Here is a 17581-nt window from a genome sequence, read left to right on the forward strand (position 1 = left end):
ACGTTGGCAGGGTCCTTTTATCGTCAAATTATGTTTACTTTCTAGACTTCTCTGTCAGACACGATTGAGTGAGTGGCTGACTTCTTCTTTTTTCTTTGGTAACATTACAAATGAACTGTAAAGGTACATGAGGTTTGTTTACATTAATAACCCACTTCTAGTAATAGCCAAAATTAAACAGATTGAATCGTAAGACTATTACTAAAACGATTGCAACCACTTAAGTCGATTCGACAACTAATGCTCGTTATTTTTTCCACTGAAAGACATTTTCAAACCCTTTTGTTTTGAGGAAAGTTCAAAATTATTATTATTATCTTTTAAATGCCGTTGGAATATAACCTGTCATTTGTTTGGCCCACTGCAAATGTGACATAGTACCTTTGTTATGTCCTACAATATCTCTCTCTCTCTCCCTCTCTGTCTTTCTATTTTCTTCTCTCATTTTTCTTACCCCATCCACACCTCCCTCCCCTCTCTCTCTCTCTCTCTCTCTCTCTCTCTCTCTCTCTCTCTCTCTCTCTCTCTCTCTCTCTCCCTCTCTCTTTCTAGTAGTCCATAATATGGCCGGTTCTTATATTTTATCTCAATGATCATTTCCTGTGCTTGCTTCAAGCCGCCGAAGATGGCGTTATCAACGAACCCGTTCGCCCAGCTTTTTCACTGGACGTAGAAATTTGAGGATCACTCCATCTTCGGCTCACAGCAAATAGGGGAGATCGCGGTGGTGGAGATAAATAATAAATCGGCCATATTTTGGACTATCTCTCTAGCTCTCTTTTTCTTTTCTCCTCTCTCTATTTACTCTCTATTTTTAAACCCTCATCAGTCTCTCTCTCTGTGTCGTTCACTCTCTTATTTCTTTAACAGTAGACCGCACAAACATGAGTGTTAAAAATGATCAATTTACGTGTCATGACATTATCACTGATTATTTCATAAATCATTTAATGGAGGAAACAGTTACCTTACAAACATATATATTTATTACTTACAGCAATAAGTCCAGGCAAGGAAGCCATGTTACATATTCAATTAGCCTATATTACACAAAGTTAATAAAGGGGATGAATTCGGTGCTTTTTTCATAATGGCCTAGTCATCTGTAATAATGACCTGAAAATATGTACAAATCTTAATCCCAGAACATGTTCAAATCCAAACTTAAAAAGTAGGTCTACCTTTTACGCCATACTTCCGTTGAAGATACTATGTCCCTTTTGCAGCCAACATCAAATTTTGTAGAACTTTGCAGGAATTATGAATATGTCATGTATGTCCTATCTGTGAAATTTAAACGTTAGCAGTGTCCTAATATTCAAATTATGCAAGGAAACCCGTTTACTTGCTAGACTTCACTTTCATACACTATTGACTGTCTGACTGGCTTTTCTTCTTCTCTGGTAATAACATACATGAAATGAGCTGTAAAGGGTACATGCGCATATGTCTACATCAATAACCCACTTTTTGTAATGGCCAAAACTAAACTGGTTGAAGCTTTGCGCAGCATAAAACGTACGACCATCCGATACAATGGTGAAAATCAGACTATTACTTACTGACTTGGTAGTACTTAAGTCGATTGGAAAACTAATAGTCGTTATTTTCCCACTTAAAGACATTTCAAGCCCCCCCCTTTTTTTAGGGAAGTTTTAAATTAGTATTATCTTTCAAATGCCGTTAAAAAATTGACCTTTTCATTTGTTTGGCCTGCAAATGGGACATAGTACCTTTAATTCGTATACCTCAACTGAATTGTAATTATTATTCATTTATTTGTTTTGTTTTGACTTCTTTTCCAATAAAACTTAAAAGAATACCCATTTACATGTATTAATACAAAAATGGGGTTTTGTTATAATCTTATCACTTTTTAAAATATTCAACTTTAACATTAATATGTGTGTAGTATAAATATTTTGTTTCTTCCTAATTTGTTTAATGTAATATTATGTGATGAGTAATTATTATGTATATCGTGTATATTGTATGTTGTTGTGAACAAAAAATCAATTCAATTCAATAATGCGTTATCCCGGTGTTTCAACAAGGACTAGGAGCAAATTCAAGGATTGATATGAGGGCAGAAGATAGTCGGGGTATTCTGTCAGGCTTGACAAATCTAATTCTTGTAGGCCTATATACCACCACTTGAAATTAGTTAAAATTACTTTTATTTTAGGAAATTTACTTTTGCCGTGGCGCCTTGCGGTAACCAACTAGGTGTATCACAATTTGTATAGATACGGTATCAGATATTAGATAACTAACATAATTATAATGAATAACGAGCACAGAGATTATTCCTCCATAACCTTTCACTACGCCAATAACAAAGGTCAAGGTAAGTCTTTATCTCACACACCGGGCAAGTATCAGAATCACAGAAACGTAAGTGGAGCTGCAGAAAAGAGAGCAAGACGTCCTCTCACACCAAGCCTGGCAGAAATCATCGGAATCGATGGATAGCGCCAACAAATCCAACAACAACAACAAAAACAACCAAGACTCGCAACTATTTTGCAGGCTTTAGGCCGTTTCGTGGTTTGACTTTAAAACATAAGAACATTTAAAATATCATTCAGATTTATGTAACGATACCGCTAGAAATCGAATGAGACAGTACATCCCGAATCAATAATATAATATCAACAAATAAAAAATATCTAAAGAAGTCACTTTGTAATGAAGATAAATTGTAGACTACCTTACGCACTAGAAACGCCACCATCACCACCACCACCACCACCACCAACAACAACAACACCATTACCACCAATAACAATGATAAAGACAAAGTAGACATAAAAACCTTCCATAACCTTTTACCTTTTCCTCAATTTAAACAAAATAACATCACAGTCAGTCGCTATTCTTTTTTTTTTCGACTACCACGGCTGGAAACCTTATCAATCTCTTATATACACTCCACCTAAAGCAGGTGTTTTATGGAAAAGGCCGTGACTTCCCGTTTGCTCAACATTAGCTTTTCAGCGACAGGGGAGACTGTTAGAGAATATTCAAAAAAACGCGCAAATGTGGATTCTCAAAGGGAGTTTGACATGACGATTCGGCTATTTACCAGGTAACGGACGTTATTTATTACTAGTGGACTGCACTCAAAACGATCTTAGGTAACGTGTACAGCCTCCAGCCACTTTTAAATCGCCGCCACGTAAAGAACAGTCATCATCATGTATTTCCCATCCGAAGAATGCCAGATGATCTTCCGAGTTTCTCACTGCAAGTACGGTCGGGGAACGCAAGTTTCGCTGCGTGCCAGATTTGTACATTCATGAACTAGTAAGTCAAATATGTCCGGTGTATGAACTTTGACCCAAGGCAAATGTAAACAGGCTAGAGTATATCTTCACGGGTTTTGATATTGCACTTGTATTCAGCAATCTGTATTGGCCTCGAGGACGAAGTAGCTAGGTCCTCCAGGTGGGCTGTCAGCGGCAATATCAAGTTTTCCATAGTTCTCCTCGGTGATATCCGTACCTACAGAAGACTTCTGCTCCGCCGTCTGACCCTGCGTTGGTGTTTGGAATGAAATGTCCTTACGCTCCAGATGCTGGTAGAGATTCTGGTGTGCAAGGACAGGCTGGTCATTCTTATCCTGCAGTTTCAAAGACTCCAGCTCGTCCGAGGGCAGGATCTCCAAGTACTCGCACTCACCGCGAGCTGGTGTGGGTTGTTTGGTCTCGTTTGCAGAGGCATCCTTCGCCGTTATCAAAGAGGACGCCCTCTCCTTGCCCGACGATGTTGACCCTGTGGTTCCATCAAGGGTCTCATAGCCCAAGCTGCGGTTCACACACCGGGACAACAACGGAGAGCCTTGCGGCACCGACAACTTCTCCGTCGAACGCGATGTCTTCTTGTTGGAGTCAAGGCTTCCGTCTCCAGGTAGTTCCAAAAGGTCGTACGCATTCCTTCCAGGGACTCGGTCGCCACCGTCTTTGGTCATCTTTGCCGGTCCCTTTGGGTCTTTCTTTTCGATCTCTTGGTAGATGGTGTCCCCGTCCCTTGGGGGAGGGCTCAGAGGGAAGCTAGGGTAGTGGTAAGTTCCTTCGTCCGGATCCTCGAGGGTTCTGACGTTCTGGGGATGGAATCCGTTATTTTCATGCCCTTTGTCGACTGTTACCTTTGGGTTCCTTTCCTGTGTACCCTGAGACCTGTTTGATAGAGTTTTAAAAAACCCATTACCGAATATGATTAAACGTTTACTTAAATGCTTTAGAATATAACGTCACCAAGTGTTAAAGTTGTGAGTTATTCCAGAAATTGATTCATGACATCGCTATTAATTTCGAAAGTAAAATCTAAATTGATTGAATAATGCTTTCTGCTCCAGTATAGAGCAACAAAAAAAGTTAGAGTTTTTTTTTTCTCGCTGGGTGGGTTTCTGATTTTGATAGGAACTGCTTTTCCATGTTTAAGTATTTACTTTTCTTCTTTTATTTCTAACAAGGTTGCAACTACATGTACGTTCGAAAATTCAACAAAAGTGCATTAAATCGCCTTGTACGTCAGTTTATGAAATGTTCTAACGTTAAAGTGACATATTACGTAAACTGCACATGATTTTGTATAGGCACGATTAACCTTCATAGAAATTTCCGTTCTTAAATGTTCCTTTATTCAAAATGTAGATAGGATCATAAAACCAAATAAACAACAACATGCGTATAATGAATATAAGTGTTATAGAAATACTCCTCAATGTTGTAACATGACTTTGACAAAACTTAACATTGCTACTTTTGGTTCTAAACTACATAATTGTCCATATTTAATATCGGATAACTCATTCATATGCATCTCAAAGGAATGAAACGAATATATAATTAAAATGTTTAATAACGAGTAAGAATATAACATTGCATTAAGTCATGTACGCTTGAAATTGTCTATTTTCTATATGAATAGTCATTAAGTAAATTTTTCGACAGTATTTACGATTGTGTATTTTTTGGTGGCAATATCTTCTTATTTTACCTCTGTCGTCGGAAAACGGAAATCCCTAAAATGGCGATCACCACAAAGCCAACAAAAACAGAGATGCCAGCGGCAACGGGGAGGACCGATGACTCTGAAGATAGCTCTAAACAAAGAATTTTTTAGAGGTTTCTGCGTTAAAGAGTGCCTGATAAAGATGCGTATCCTATATAGGGCAAATTAATATATTTCGTGCAATTGCAGTATTATTTGATTGAAATATTGATAATTTTGTTTTAAAGTTGGTCATAGTATAACAATGTCAGATATTGCTTTACTCATAAAAGAATGCTCTGAGATTAGCATGCTGCTTTAACTTGTACTTCGAAGTATCTTGGAGAAGATTTTTCTCGGTTATCATTGCTAATATATAGTATTGAAAGGAAAGTATATACAATACGGTTCATCAATATGGGCCCTTGATTTAAAGGGTACCAACGCGTTGACGCCTGTTTTGACATCAGACAAGCACATATTATTACTTAACATGCTAAAAGTGTTAGTTACTGGATGACAATTATAATAATAACAATAATAATGATAATAATAAATTATAATAATCATACCAATAATAAAAACAATATTCTGGGTTTATATATAATACGTCACAGATGTTTCCAAGCGGTTTACATACATATCATTTCCCCGATCGCCAGATTCAGGCTTTCCTGCATTCCAGTTTAACCGGCACAATCTGGACAAATTACTGCAAATTTACGAAAAATCGCGTCCCGACGAATAATCAAGATAATCTCGATAGTTAAAAAAAAGCTAGCAATACACAATTTGTCATTGCATTGACTTGTTTTGACAACTGTACATGTAAAATGATCACCCTTTCCTCAAGGACTATATTCGAAACAAATGCGATTTTCTTTTGCAGTCACATCACCCGACCTTTCAGGAATAAGGGGATATGTTTCCACAAAACTTCGAGTAACCCGACAACGTAATGTATCCGACCGTTAATAAATATCTGGTTATGTTGTGACGAAACTTCGTGTAGCACGACAACCCTACCCGACACGAAGACCGAAGGAACGAAATAAGCCTTTGCAAACTTTACAGCTAGTGTAAGGTCTTACCTGGATCGACGGAGGTCGCGGAGACACTGGCATCGTTTAAATCGACATCGACGATGACGAGCTTTAAACTTCCATGCGCTGTGAATGTTATCTAGTAAATAACGGGAAATTTAAAAAAAAATATTTTCGTCCTTTAGTTATAACTGAATTCGAGGAATGGAGGCAATGTTAAATAGGAAATATATATATTAAAGCCGTGTATGATACAAGAATGCTCTTCGAAAAAAAGTAAACAAGGAAACAATGAAAACGAAGAAATTGAAATTAAGACAAGAAGCTGAAGAGAGAGAGAGAGAGAGAGAGAAAGAAAGACAATTATGGTGAAAGGAATACAAGGATGTAAAAAAAATGGAAGGGGAAAAGAAGATAAATGCACGGTGTAAGGTTGAAAGAGAGAGAGAGAGCGAGAGAGAAAGGTGACGGAATATGGAGGTGTGTCATGAGGTCATTGATAAGGAAAGAAACATACCGACGCGTCGTCAACATCGCAATTAACGACAAGCTGGGTCGCTCCATCGGAAGAAATTTCGAAATTCCGTCTCCCGGGACACGCGACCGTGACCCTACCCTTCTCGTCTCGTGACTGGCCGCCACTCATCCCCCTGCTGTCCTGATAGTCGAATTTGTAGCCGAAAGAGACGTAACCTTTCCCGTTGAGCCGGGTTCCTTGGGGAAAGCGAACTGTCAGAGCGCCCTCGTCGGCGTGGCTTCTACCGGTGAAAACAAAACCGTCTGGAGAGAGAGAGAGAGAGAGAGAGAGGGGGGGGGGGGGGGAGGCAAAGAATGGGGGACAAAGAGATATTGTTGTTATTAATTTTATTATCTTTGTCATCATTACACCACATGTATTTGGATATTATTGCAATCGTCATCTTCATCGATAATTATGTTTTTAATAATAGTGATATTAAAAATGTATATATAAAAATGATAAAACTGGTAACAACAACTATAATTATAACAAAATATTAGTAATAATAATATACTCAAATAATAATGATACTACAACTACTACTACTACTACTACTACTACTACTACTACTACTACTACTACTTCTACTACTACTACTTCTACAACTACTACTACTACTTCTACCATAATAACAATAATAATATCCACAACAATACAGTCAGGGAGCTAATACTACACCAACAACAACAATTAACTACTAGTACTACTACTACTTCTACTTCTACGTATGTTGATGGTGCTACTACTCCTTAGTACTGCTTCTGCATATGGTAATAATAACAAAACTTTAGTTTACCTGAATTCTGTTTCCAGAGTAACGTGGATTCTGTCTCACATGAGACGGTACTCAGCTTACAACGAAACACCTCTGGATATACAAAAACAAGAGGAAGAGTAAAGGTGTGTGAGAGAGAGATGGAGAGAGAGAGAGAGAGAGAGAGAGAGAGAGAGAGAGAGAGAGAGAGAGAGAGAGAGAGGGGGGGGGAGAAATAAATATATAGATAGAGAATGGGTGAGTAAGACAGAGGAGACATAGAAACAATATAATGGAAGAGGGGGAGGGGGGGGGGGGGGTACTGGGACTTGGGCTGCATGTCTATGTTTAGAGTTAGAGAATATATTTTTAACAACACAAAGGTATTGACCTCTTTTCAACGCTTTGGCTTGACCATTTAAAAACAAAATACATTTTTGGAAAGATGACTCATTGAGGCCATAACGAAAGAGCTCTAAACGAAGCAATCCGTTTGCAATAGCCAAGCCCATCCTCAAGTTTAAAGTCAAAGGTGTCATCAAAATTCAGTTGGGTATTAACTTGTTCTCTTTTTACTGAAACTTAAATACCTTATCCGAAGAAAATACAACTTGATACAAATGGAAAACTGAATGAATGTAGAAAACAAATATAAAGGAATAACAAGTATTTACCCTTTCATTATTGCACAAAAACAAATTAAAACCCCCATTTTCCGCATCCCTCCAAATTGTGGGTCAACAGGGGTCAAATTTGCCAAAGTTATAGTGACGACATAATTAAGTGGACCGGACCAGTTCACCTACAAAGCTGAGGCTATGAGCCATGCTTAATTAATGCAAAGTCATTGTGAATATGCGTACTCCACATACGATGATGTCATCAAGTCGATACCATGTTTTTAGGTCGACAATTTCCGACTTTCAAAGCTTTAGATTTTGAGTTTCCAGAGAGCTGATACTTCTCTGACAGACACTAACATGGCATATAATTGATATTATTGTAAGCTATGGCTAATAAGCTTTCCGTTGATTTATAATTCATCCATTTAATTTTCAGGTCTTTAAGAATTGTTTACCTTTCACAGTGTATGCTGTAAAATGCATCCTAAAAGAGGGTATACTCTGGAGTTCGGCAATGATCGGAATATCCATTTCCATCTGCATCGAGTGGGTTCCGGACAGAAAGATTCCCGATTTGATCACCTTCGTGCTGTACTCGGGAAAGATCGGAAAGACTTTGTCTTCGTGCCGTATCGGAATCTGGTTCGGGTTCTGATCCTCGAATTTGATGTCGGTCTTCGGCCAGTTGATGTCTTCGATGACGAAGATGATTCGGTTGCGCCTGTTACTTGCCGTGATCGTCCATCGTACCTCGTCGAGGGAGTCGATTACAGTGTCAACACTGCCTGGAAAAGTGACATCCTGTGCCTCGCCCTCTTTGAGCTGTATTCTACATCGACGACTAGCTATAAGGTGGGGGGGGGGGGGGGGGCGGAGAGAAATTTAAATGTGATGCGGTAATGCAACATCAAAAGTAATAATAATTATCTTAATGCAAATCACGATAATAACGATCATGATTGATTTATTAAAAATTATGATAGCAATAATGATAAAGATAATAATGATCATAATGATAACGATAATTCTAATAATAATGATAATGATGATATCTAAGGGCAAAAATATTATGAACATCATTTGCCTTTTATATAGCACCTTCCCAGTGAAAATTGAGAAATCTAAACATTTAAAAGTTGTATCACATTTTATCATATTCCATGATTTGTACTTAATTTATATACATGATAAAAGGCAATTGATTTAAAAAAACAAACTCGTATTTTTCTCCCCCTACATTATGTTGGTGTATCTATTCATTGCCCTTTCTTCCAGCGCCCCCTCTCCACCTTTTCTTCTCTTCCCTTCTTTCTCCACCTCTCTCTCTCTCTCTCTCTCTCTTTCTCTCTCTCTCTTTCTTTCCTCTTTCTCTCTCTCTCTCCCCTCTCTCTCTCTTTCTCTCTCTCTCTCTCTCTCTCTCTCTCTCCCCCTCTCTCTCTGGCTTTTAACTAGGCTTTCGCTTCGGATAGAACTGTTAAACAATTAATAATGAGTTGAATGAATTCAATAGATGTATATGTAGGGCAATAATTCAAAAGGCAGTTTACACAGACAAACAACATAAATAGATAAATCAAAACTATTCAAACAATAGAATAATCATATTGAATAATATGAATAAATGCCATGGTTGAAAGTGTCTTAAATATTAACCTATTCATGTCAATAATGAATACAATTTAGTATATCTCATTGCATTGTATATCTGTATGAATGCAAGAGGATTTATTTAGAAGCCAAGGTTTACAGACAATACGTTCTCTTCTCATTCGCACTGGTGTACCCAGACGTGTTAAATAAGGAGGAGGGGAGGGGAGGGGTTCGGAGCCCAGACGAGGGAACACAAAACCGTGGAGTCTTCTAGATAGGTACGGGTGTACATATACTAGGTCTAGGGTTAAGGATATGACCCCTGAGTTTGCTTGCTGCTCTTGTTTTGTTAATATTTTTTGTTAAAGCAGATGAAAAGGAAAATAGGGATGGTCCCCTTATGCCTCCCTGTCTTCACCCTATGCCCCTTTGTGCTGCAGTCAAACTTGAGGCTTTGATCCATTATAGACGATGACTAATTTAATACAAGGGTTGTCTGGGGCCGTGTTCTCACGTTGACATTACTTCACGAGTCTATTAATCTGCCGTGAACGTAATTCATTGAATCACGAAATTCATCTATCAAGCTGTTCGGAGGAGTAACACACAATGTTTGTCAATTTGGTGTCATGTCCGATAAGGTCAAAGAAAGTTCATTTTCCATTTAACAATGAAGTGAAATGCTGTAAAATTTGAGATGTATATCTCTGAGAGTCAGATGTGTCTGATTCACTCACTGAAATAGGTTTCAAGACTTTCGATTTTGCTTGACACTAACCTAAAATAAGGCTGAACAATTGATCAGCGTAGTAAAATAGCTAAATCAAATATTGCATTCTCAAATATTAAAACTTGATGCTTTAACTTAAAGACCCGATGCAGATTTAAAGATGACAATTGTTATTTATTTTTTATTTATTTATTTATTTATTTATTTATTTATTTATTTATTTATTTATTAATTTATTTATTTATTTAATATTTACTTATTTACACATTCATTTATTCCCATGCATTCCTTTTTTATTGATTAATTGATTAAATCATTATTTTGTCATTTGTTATTCTTTTCTCTATTTTCTTTCTTTATCAATTTCTATTTTTGCAATTGTCGATGGAGCCGTAATCACAGAAGATTCCCGACGTTAGAACACAGCCATCGATATCACCACTACATTCATCATACATTAAACGTTTCCTGGCGGGGGGTAAGAGCAGGGGGGTGGGGATGAGTTCGTTTATAAATCACACTTGATCTTCGAATGATCTCATCGACGGCGCTTATGCACGCACGATTGGGTGTATTTAAGAGAACAATGCAAAGTGTTGAAATATTGTAATATCAAAGAAACAACGTTTCTCATATTATGTTACATGGTGTTTCGTATCATAAAGATAATAAAAGAATTCTTCTTAATATCATTCACTCATCAATATCTGTTTAACATGCTCCTTTTCTAAATGACATATTGCTTTGCTTTCCTTACTTAAAATCTTTAGACAGAAACTGGAGACAGAAGGAGAAATGTTTTATTATGACATATAATTTAATACGTATTATAAATACTAAATACCTTTACTATACCACATTGTACAATTAAGTGATGCTGTTATATATTTCTTATGTGTTTTGATCTTCCCCCCTCCTTCCCCCCACACACATACAAAATAATTGTACAATTCATTTGAATGCTTTCAACACATATTCGATGATACCACAGATTTGTAATGCATGAACCATTGATATTCAATTAATATAACATCATCATCATAATGGCCTATTATTGTTTAGGAGCTGGTCAGATTTGAAATAAGATAACGAGGGATCGTGGTACAGTGGTTCATTCACTTGACTCTCCAGGGATAAGGGTTCGAATCCCAGCCAATCAGTATGAGTGGCTAGCGTCCTTTTGGAAATACAGTATCAAATATTCCGATAAACTGATTATACTCGGTCATCTTATGTTGGAGAGATTAGAAAAAAGCAAGTACGTACACTAAATTTATAGAAATTAATAAGAATATGTTGGAGAGATTAAAAAAGCAATTACATACACTAAATTTATAGAAATTAATAAGAACAAACATAAAAGAAATTACTCTCGCATTTCGCTCGTGCTTAAAATATAAAAAGTGAATTGATATAGGGGAAGACAGCTTCTTTGACTGCATCTGACCATTACATCTATGCATGTCACTGCGATAAAGTGAAACATTGCATAGCATTCCTAATCATTGGTCTTTTTATGAGTGGGGGGGGGGGGGGGGGTATGGGGGAGCATATAATCTGTTAACATCATTTCGAGTGAAAAGCCCAGTAAAAAATAGTAGACGTCATCCACAAACATGTGACATAAAAATTAGAATGATATCAGTTATATTTTGAATACGAGTGAATTCCTGATTAATCCCATACATGTAACATTACTACAAAGATATTCATCCATATGTTTGAAGAAAAAACTCATATCACAGAGTATGTAATTTATCGCCTTTACTAAAAAGTGACGTTCTCTTTAAAGGTACTATGTCCCATTTGCAGGCCCAAAAAATAAAAAAGTTAAATTCCAACTGCATTTGAAAGATAATACTAATTTAGAACTTCCCTAAAAAAGGTGGGGCTTGAAAATGTCTTCAAGTGGGAAAATAACGACTATTAGTTGTCAAATCGACTTTAGGGCTATAGAGCCCAAAAGTAATAGTCTTGATTTTCAGACAATTGTACCGAATGGTCATACGTTTTATGCTGCGCAAATATTCAATCAGTTTAATCTTGGCCATCACAAGAAGTAGGTTATTGATGTAGAAAAATGCTCATGTACCCTTTACACCTCTTTTCATGTATGTTATTACCAAAGAAGAAAAAAGCCACTAAGTCACTCAATAGTGTCTGACAGTGAAGTCTAGCAAGTAAACGGGTTTCCTTGCATAATTTGAATATGAGGACACTGCTAACGTTTAAATTTCACAGATAGAACATACATGACATAGATCTAGACCTATTCATAATTCCTGCAAAGTTCTACAGCATTTAAGGTTGGCTGCAAAAGGGACATAGTAACTTTAAATGAGATTTCGGTCGATTATGTATTCTTACGACTGTGAAACGCGATGCAATCTGTCAACCAATCAATCAAATCAAAGTGGAACGCATGCAGAGAGAGAGAGAGAGAGAGAACAAAAAAGAGATTTTTTTTTTTGGGGGGGGGGGGAGGGGGGGGAGAGAGAGAGAGAGAGAAGAGAGACTCAAGTGAACAAGAGAAAGATAGAAGGACTGAGTGGATATTAGTTTACAAATCAGAAATATGGGTACCCGGGGTGGGTACAACTACACATTATCTTATATAGAAATACAATATGATCTCGATGAAGATAAAAGTGTACAGGAAAGGAGCCGGAGGGATAGAGGTCAAGATTTATTGAAAATGGGAGCAAGGGAAAATAGCAAGGAAAAAAACAAAAGGGGTGCAGTTAGAAGGAATAAGAGGAGGATTAGAGGGATAGAGAGAGAGAGAGAGAGAGATGGGGGGGGGGGGGTATTTACTTGTATAATTGACAAGGAAGAAAGCGCTTTGTTACCAGAGGGAAATGTACTTAAAAGGGGAAAACCCGAAAAACCCCAAGAGAACACTAAATGCGCCTGCGCCGATACAAGTGACACTGCTAATAACATGCAAGTTGAACTATATCTACTTCATCATAGATGTAATGAGACACACGTGATATAATTGATGTTATAAACAATGGCATTGTCTAAAAGTACGAGCTAACAGTGACGGCCACATATAATGGGTTTTTATTTAAACGCTTAATTGTTAAAATTATCCAACAGATCAACTAAGTTTTAATTTTGCAACGGAATTTTTTCTCCTACTCTCATCACAAGCACAAGCAGGGGACAACTCCCCATGAGGCAACAATCATGACAATGGTGCAAATTGTTGAAGGAGATATTTAATCCCGCACCTAGAATGTAGCTTATCTGCTTATCCGGCACATTCATTTCAGAATTAAGGAAAAAATGATAATGATCCGCCCCTAATTCGGCTAATCGTGATAGCGATTTCCATCTTCAATGCAAGAATTAGAGTGCACAAATGCATGGGGTAAAATGCGATGCCTTAATCCGGTCATAATCCACGAAAGCGGAAAGGGAAGCGAGAATCTCTGTGCAATTTTCCCCTTTCTAAAATTAATAGAATGGTTTGTTGAACAAAGGCCGGAAATTCTATCAAGCACTGTTCATTTCGTCTCAATATTTGAGCAGAATAACTGCATTTGAAAGACAACTTGACGCACAGTATGTTCATATATGCATAGGGCCATATATAAGAACATGAATACTAGGGGATACTAATAAAACAAAAACAAAAAACAAACAGACAAAAAAAAAAAGATTAAAAAATGCAACAGCAGCAATAACAACGACATTATAGCTAAAGAGGACCACAATGCCATGAATATCAACTTTCCAGTACATGAATGGTGTGAGGGAGCAACACTAGACATCTTATTATAGTGAAGATGTAAGTTCGGCATCAAAATTAACACTCGATGAAATACAACTATTATAAGAAGACAATACTATTGCTCGAATATTTGTAATAATTTGTAATTTCAAGATGTCCGTCCGGCGGCGCGCCGCCGGACGGACATCTGCGGCGCGGAGCGAGAGCTATTGTTGCAGCCAGCTCATGCAGGCTTCCTCCCTCTCCCCTCCGCCTCACCAGGGACGAACTGCAATAAACATGAATATGGTTTGCCGGAAACGATATAAATAGAGCTTATTAGATAATATTGCGATCTATGAGCTGATAACGTATTTATTAACCCTAGCAGAAGTGTACAAACTATATCATATTATTTTTTTTTGTTCTTCAATAATATTGTCCAAGTCTGAATCGCATAATGTACTGAATAATAAACTTCGTATTATTGTTGTTGCTAATGTTGTTGTTTATCGCAGTCTAAATGAATATTAACCCTTCTCTTAATACTGATATCACTCGAATATCGAATCATAAGTAAAAACAGCTAAAGAACCAAACACGACAAGAAGACAAAACAAAAAGTGGGAAAATCCCGACAGACGGCTCGCTAATCGTTAAATTGGGCATTCCCGGATATAGCTCCCGCGTGGCAGGCAGTGGGTAATTATGATTTTAAATATCTAAACAAGGTTTTGAGTTACATAATAGTATCCTGTCTGCGCCATTATTAGATTACCCCCACTAATTTCATTTATTTCCCCTCCCCTTTCGAGTATCATAAGAGAGGTGGTGATGAGTCTAGCGCACTAAATGTTAATGAAACGCGACAATGTTTGAGTTAACTTGGAAAGGGAGGATAATTGTAAAGGTAGAGTCTTTACAGAAAAAGTATTTTTCGAAGGAGGGAATCGACATAACAGAAACACTAAAATAGATTATGAATGCAATGCAATTTGCTAGATGACTATAAAATGAATGAATGAATAAAGAAAAATATAAAAAGATACATTTATAGATAGATAAATAAATGCATGGATAAGTAAATAGATACATTAATAGATAAATACATGAATAAATACTTAGTAAAATGAATAAGTTAATGCGTTTGAAGAGAAATGTATCAAATAAAAACTTACGAAGCAACGTAGTCGTGCATTGAGTTTACAAGATAAAGAAACTAATAATAAAACTTTTGAAAATAAGGCGCATATATGTATTTGTAGAATACCTCCGAAGGAGGCCGTCACACAAAAACGTAAAGATCTTAAACAATTATGTGGAAACAATCGATAAATTATGTTTAAAAATCCACATAATCTTATTGAATGATAATGACTATTGTGTGCAAAATGCTAATCAATGTCCAGTCATGCAATCTAATGCCAGCTTTTTAATCCTAACCTCTCTCTTCAAACAGCTGTTTATGTGACCCCAAAATAACGCCCTAGTATAGTAATTTACTATCTTGAGTATATAGCTAGGAAATTAGTCATGACATTGAACCGAGTATCCTTGTGAAGTGTTACAAGTATGCATATGTATAATTGTAATTGTTGGTTATAATGAGTCTTTGCACCGGAATTATTAAAACAAACAAAAAAAATAAAAGATATATTAGGACACCTGTGCTTCATCCTGTAGCACATACATGTACGTATTGGTGTACTGTTAGGTGTTTGAATCATCAAGACGGTAATAAGTTTGCCCGGCCTTGCTTAAAGTAACCTGCACCGTATATATAAATATGGGACAACACGAGTATTAGTGACGGGACTGTGTGGTTCACAACCTTTAGCTATTTCTCGTCATGTTCCGAATATGAGGTATTTGATGATACGTTCTTTTCAGTGGACCTCTTTTATGGCTATCATACCCTTCACTAAATTAAATATTAATAGAATGAAAAGCGCACAAATCGTTGTTTGTACTCAACCTTCTCTTTAAATGCAGTAGATTACACTTAATTTTTTACAAAAGCAGCTCCTAACTAAATGTAATCACAGTTCATAATATAGCTGCATGCTTTCAGGGCGGAAAACAAGACTGACTTGATTTTTTACTGGGGAATGTACCCTAAGTTCCCTTCATTACTCCGAAACATCGCATTTCTAATGACTTATTTAGATATTTCCAAACTATTATGAAGATCTTAATTTAGATCTCTTTTCGACATGAGTGGGCAAAGCAAACTTTTAAGTGAAGGAAAAAGAAGACGCTTGATCAATTCTTTTGCCAAATAACTCGGCAATCAAGTAACTGTAAAAGTAATAGCACCAGGCGTATCTATGAGAGGTACTGACAAAACTAATTATCATAATTTCTATAGCACCTATTAATAGTTCTACGATCTTTCTAAGCGCTTTACAGTATTACTAGCAAACGGGTAGGCCTATAGTAGTACTAAAAGTTGTGATGCAAAAACCCATTGCTGCGTTATAAATGCTATTTGATGATTACTATTATCGAACAGATCTTTAACAGGTAACTCATTGAGATACCAAAACAAAAAGTCAATAAGTATCCTTGAAACATAATATAAAAAAGTTAATTCGAAAACAAAATACAACACAGATTTAATCTGACACCTACCGCATGTAACCTGGCCCCAAACTGCTTCAAACACCGAGACAATAATCACAATTTGTAGGATGAATTCCAGAGATCTCCGTATATTTCGAACAAAAGCCATGACGGAAAATGACTCTCACAAGAAACACGCATATCCCATGACATCACACTTTATGATCGTCCGAACGCTTTCTTCGCACTCAACCGAAGAAGGTTCCTACGCGTAAACGAACACCCCGCGCCTCCCCCCTTCGTAAACTCCGCGCTCGGTAGATACAACTCGGAAACGAACGTTGTTTTACTCTCCCCGTTTAAATCGTTCCGAAGCCAAACCCCCTTTTCTTTGCCATCAAGTTTTGGATAATTTACATCTTCCTGGGCAGATCATTTATTTGTCGTTATCTGTATAGGAAGCGTTCGAGTGTACATGACCTGGCATGCAGGGCATACAAAGTTGAATTAAGAGGAGGAAGAATGCGTTTCGAGAGCCAACACTTTCGAAGTTATTTGGATCGCATAAACGTGGCGAGTCTGTAACGAATTAAAGTTATTTCTATCTAAGATTAATGGATTATTTACGTGTCAGTTTGCCAATCATTCTCTTTACTATTTAAACGGGATCTTCAAAGGGCTCAATACATTACTGCATTCTGCAAAGCAGTTTGAGAACAATGCTAGGATTCACGCATACTTGTTTGTAAAACTTTTTTTTTTGGTCAATGTTGTCGTGTTATTTTTTCTCCATGAATACAAGTTTGGAAAGTTTTCAAATAAACAGTTTTTCATGTATCTACTAAAAAAATAATAGATGAATCAACTCTGCCACTATTACAAATATCCTCGCTCTCCGAATCATCATCGTAAAGCCTAGTGTCGTCATTGCCAGCGGCGTAGCATGTATTCAGTCATTATTGGTCATTCGTAATCGGGTGAGGGAGGGGGGGGGGGGGGGGGGGGTGGGTGGGTGCGCATCGGCCTTATTCGCTGAATAAAATGGG

At 37.1% G+C, this 17581-nt stretch overlaps 1 protein-coding gene across 1 annotated transcript; it reads right to left on the minus strand.

The window, feature by feature from the left end:
- Nucleotides 1–2519: 2519 nt before the first annotated feature.
- LOC587327 lies at nt 2520–16923 on the minus strand. The gene is made up of 7 exons (XM_795354.5): nt 16605–16923; nt 8391–8780; nt 7355–7426; nt 6556–6818; nt 6087–6177; nt 5002–5107; nt 2520–4178 (listed from the first exon to the last, which is right to left on the minus strand). The coding sequence occupies exons 1-7, from the start codon at nt 16702–16704 to the stop codon at nt 3401–3403; spliced, it is 1800 nt and encodes a 599-aa protein (XP_800447.4). The 5' UTR covers nt 16705–16923; the 3' UTR covers nt 2520–3400.
- Between the last annotated feature and the right edge of the window lie 658 nt (nt 16924–17581).

The sequence above is a fragment of the Strongylocentrotus purpuratus genome, unplaced genomic scaffold (assembly GCF_000002235.5).
Source record: "Strongylocentrotus purpuratus isolate Spur 01 unplaced genomic scaffold, Spur_5.0 spur5_scaffold_13, whole genome shotgun sequence".
Lineage (NCBI taxonomy): Eukaryota > Metazoa > Echinodermata > Echinoidea > Camarodonta > Strongylocentrotidae > Strongylocentrotus > Strongylocentrotus purpuratus.

What these genes read in the sequence shown, in the direction of transcription:
- LOC587327 (XM_795354.5), bottom strand. Translation starts at nt 16,704, where the DNA reads ATGGCTTTTGTTCGAAATATACGGAGATCTCTGGAATTCATCCTACAA. An exon ending in TTGGGGCCAGGTTACATGCG is followed by an intron (nt 8,781 to 16,604) that starts GTAGGTGTCAGA and finishes CCCACCTTATAG; the next exon opens with CTAGTCGTCGATGTAGAATA. An exon ending in ACTCTGGAAACAGAATTCAG is followed by an intron (nt 6,819 to 7,354) that starts GTAAACTAAAGT and finishes CTCTCTCTCCAG; the next exon opens with ACGGTTTTGTTTTCACCGGT.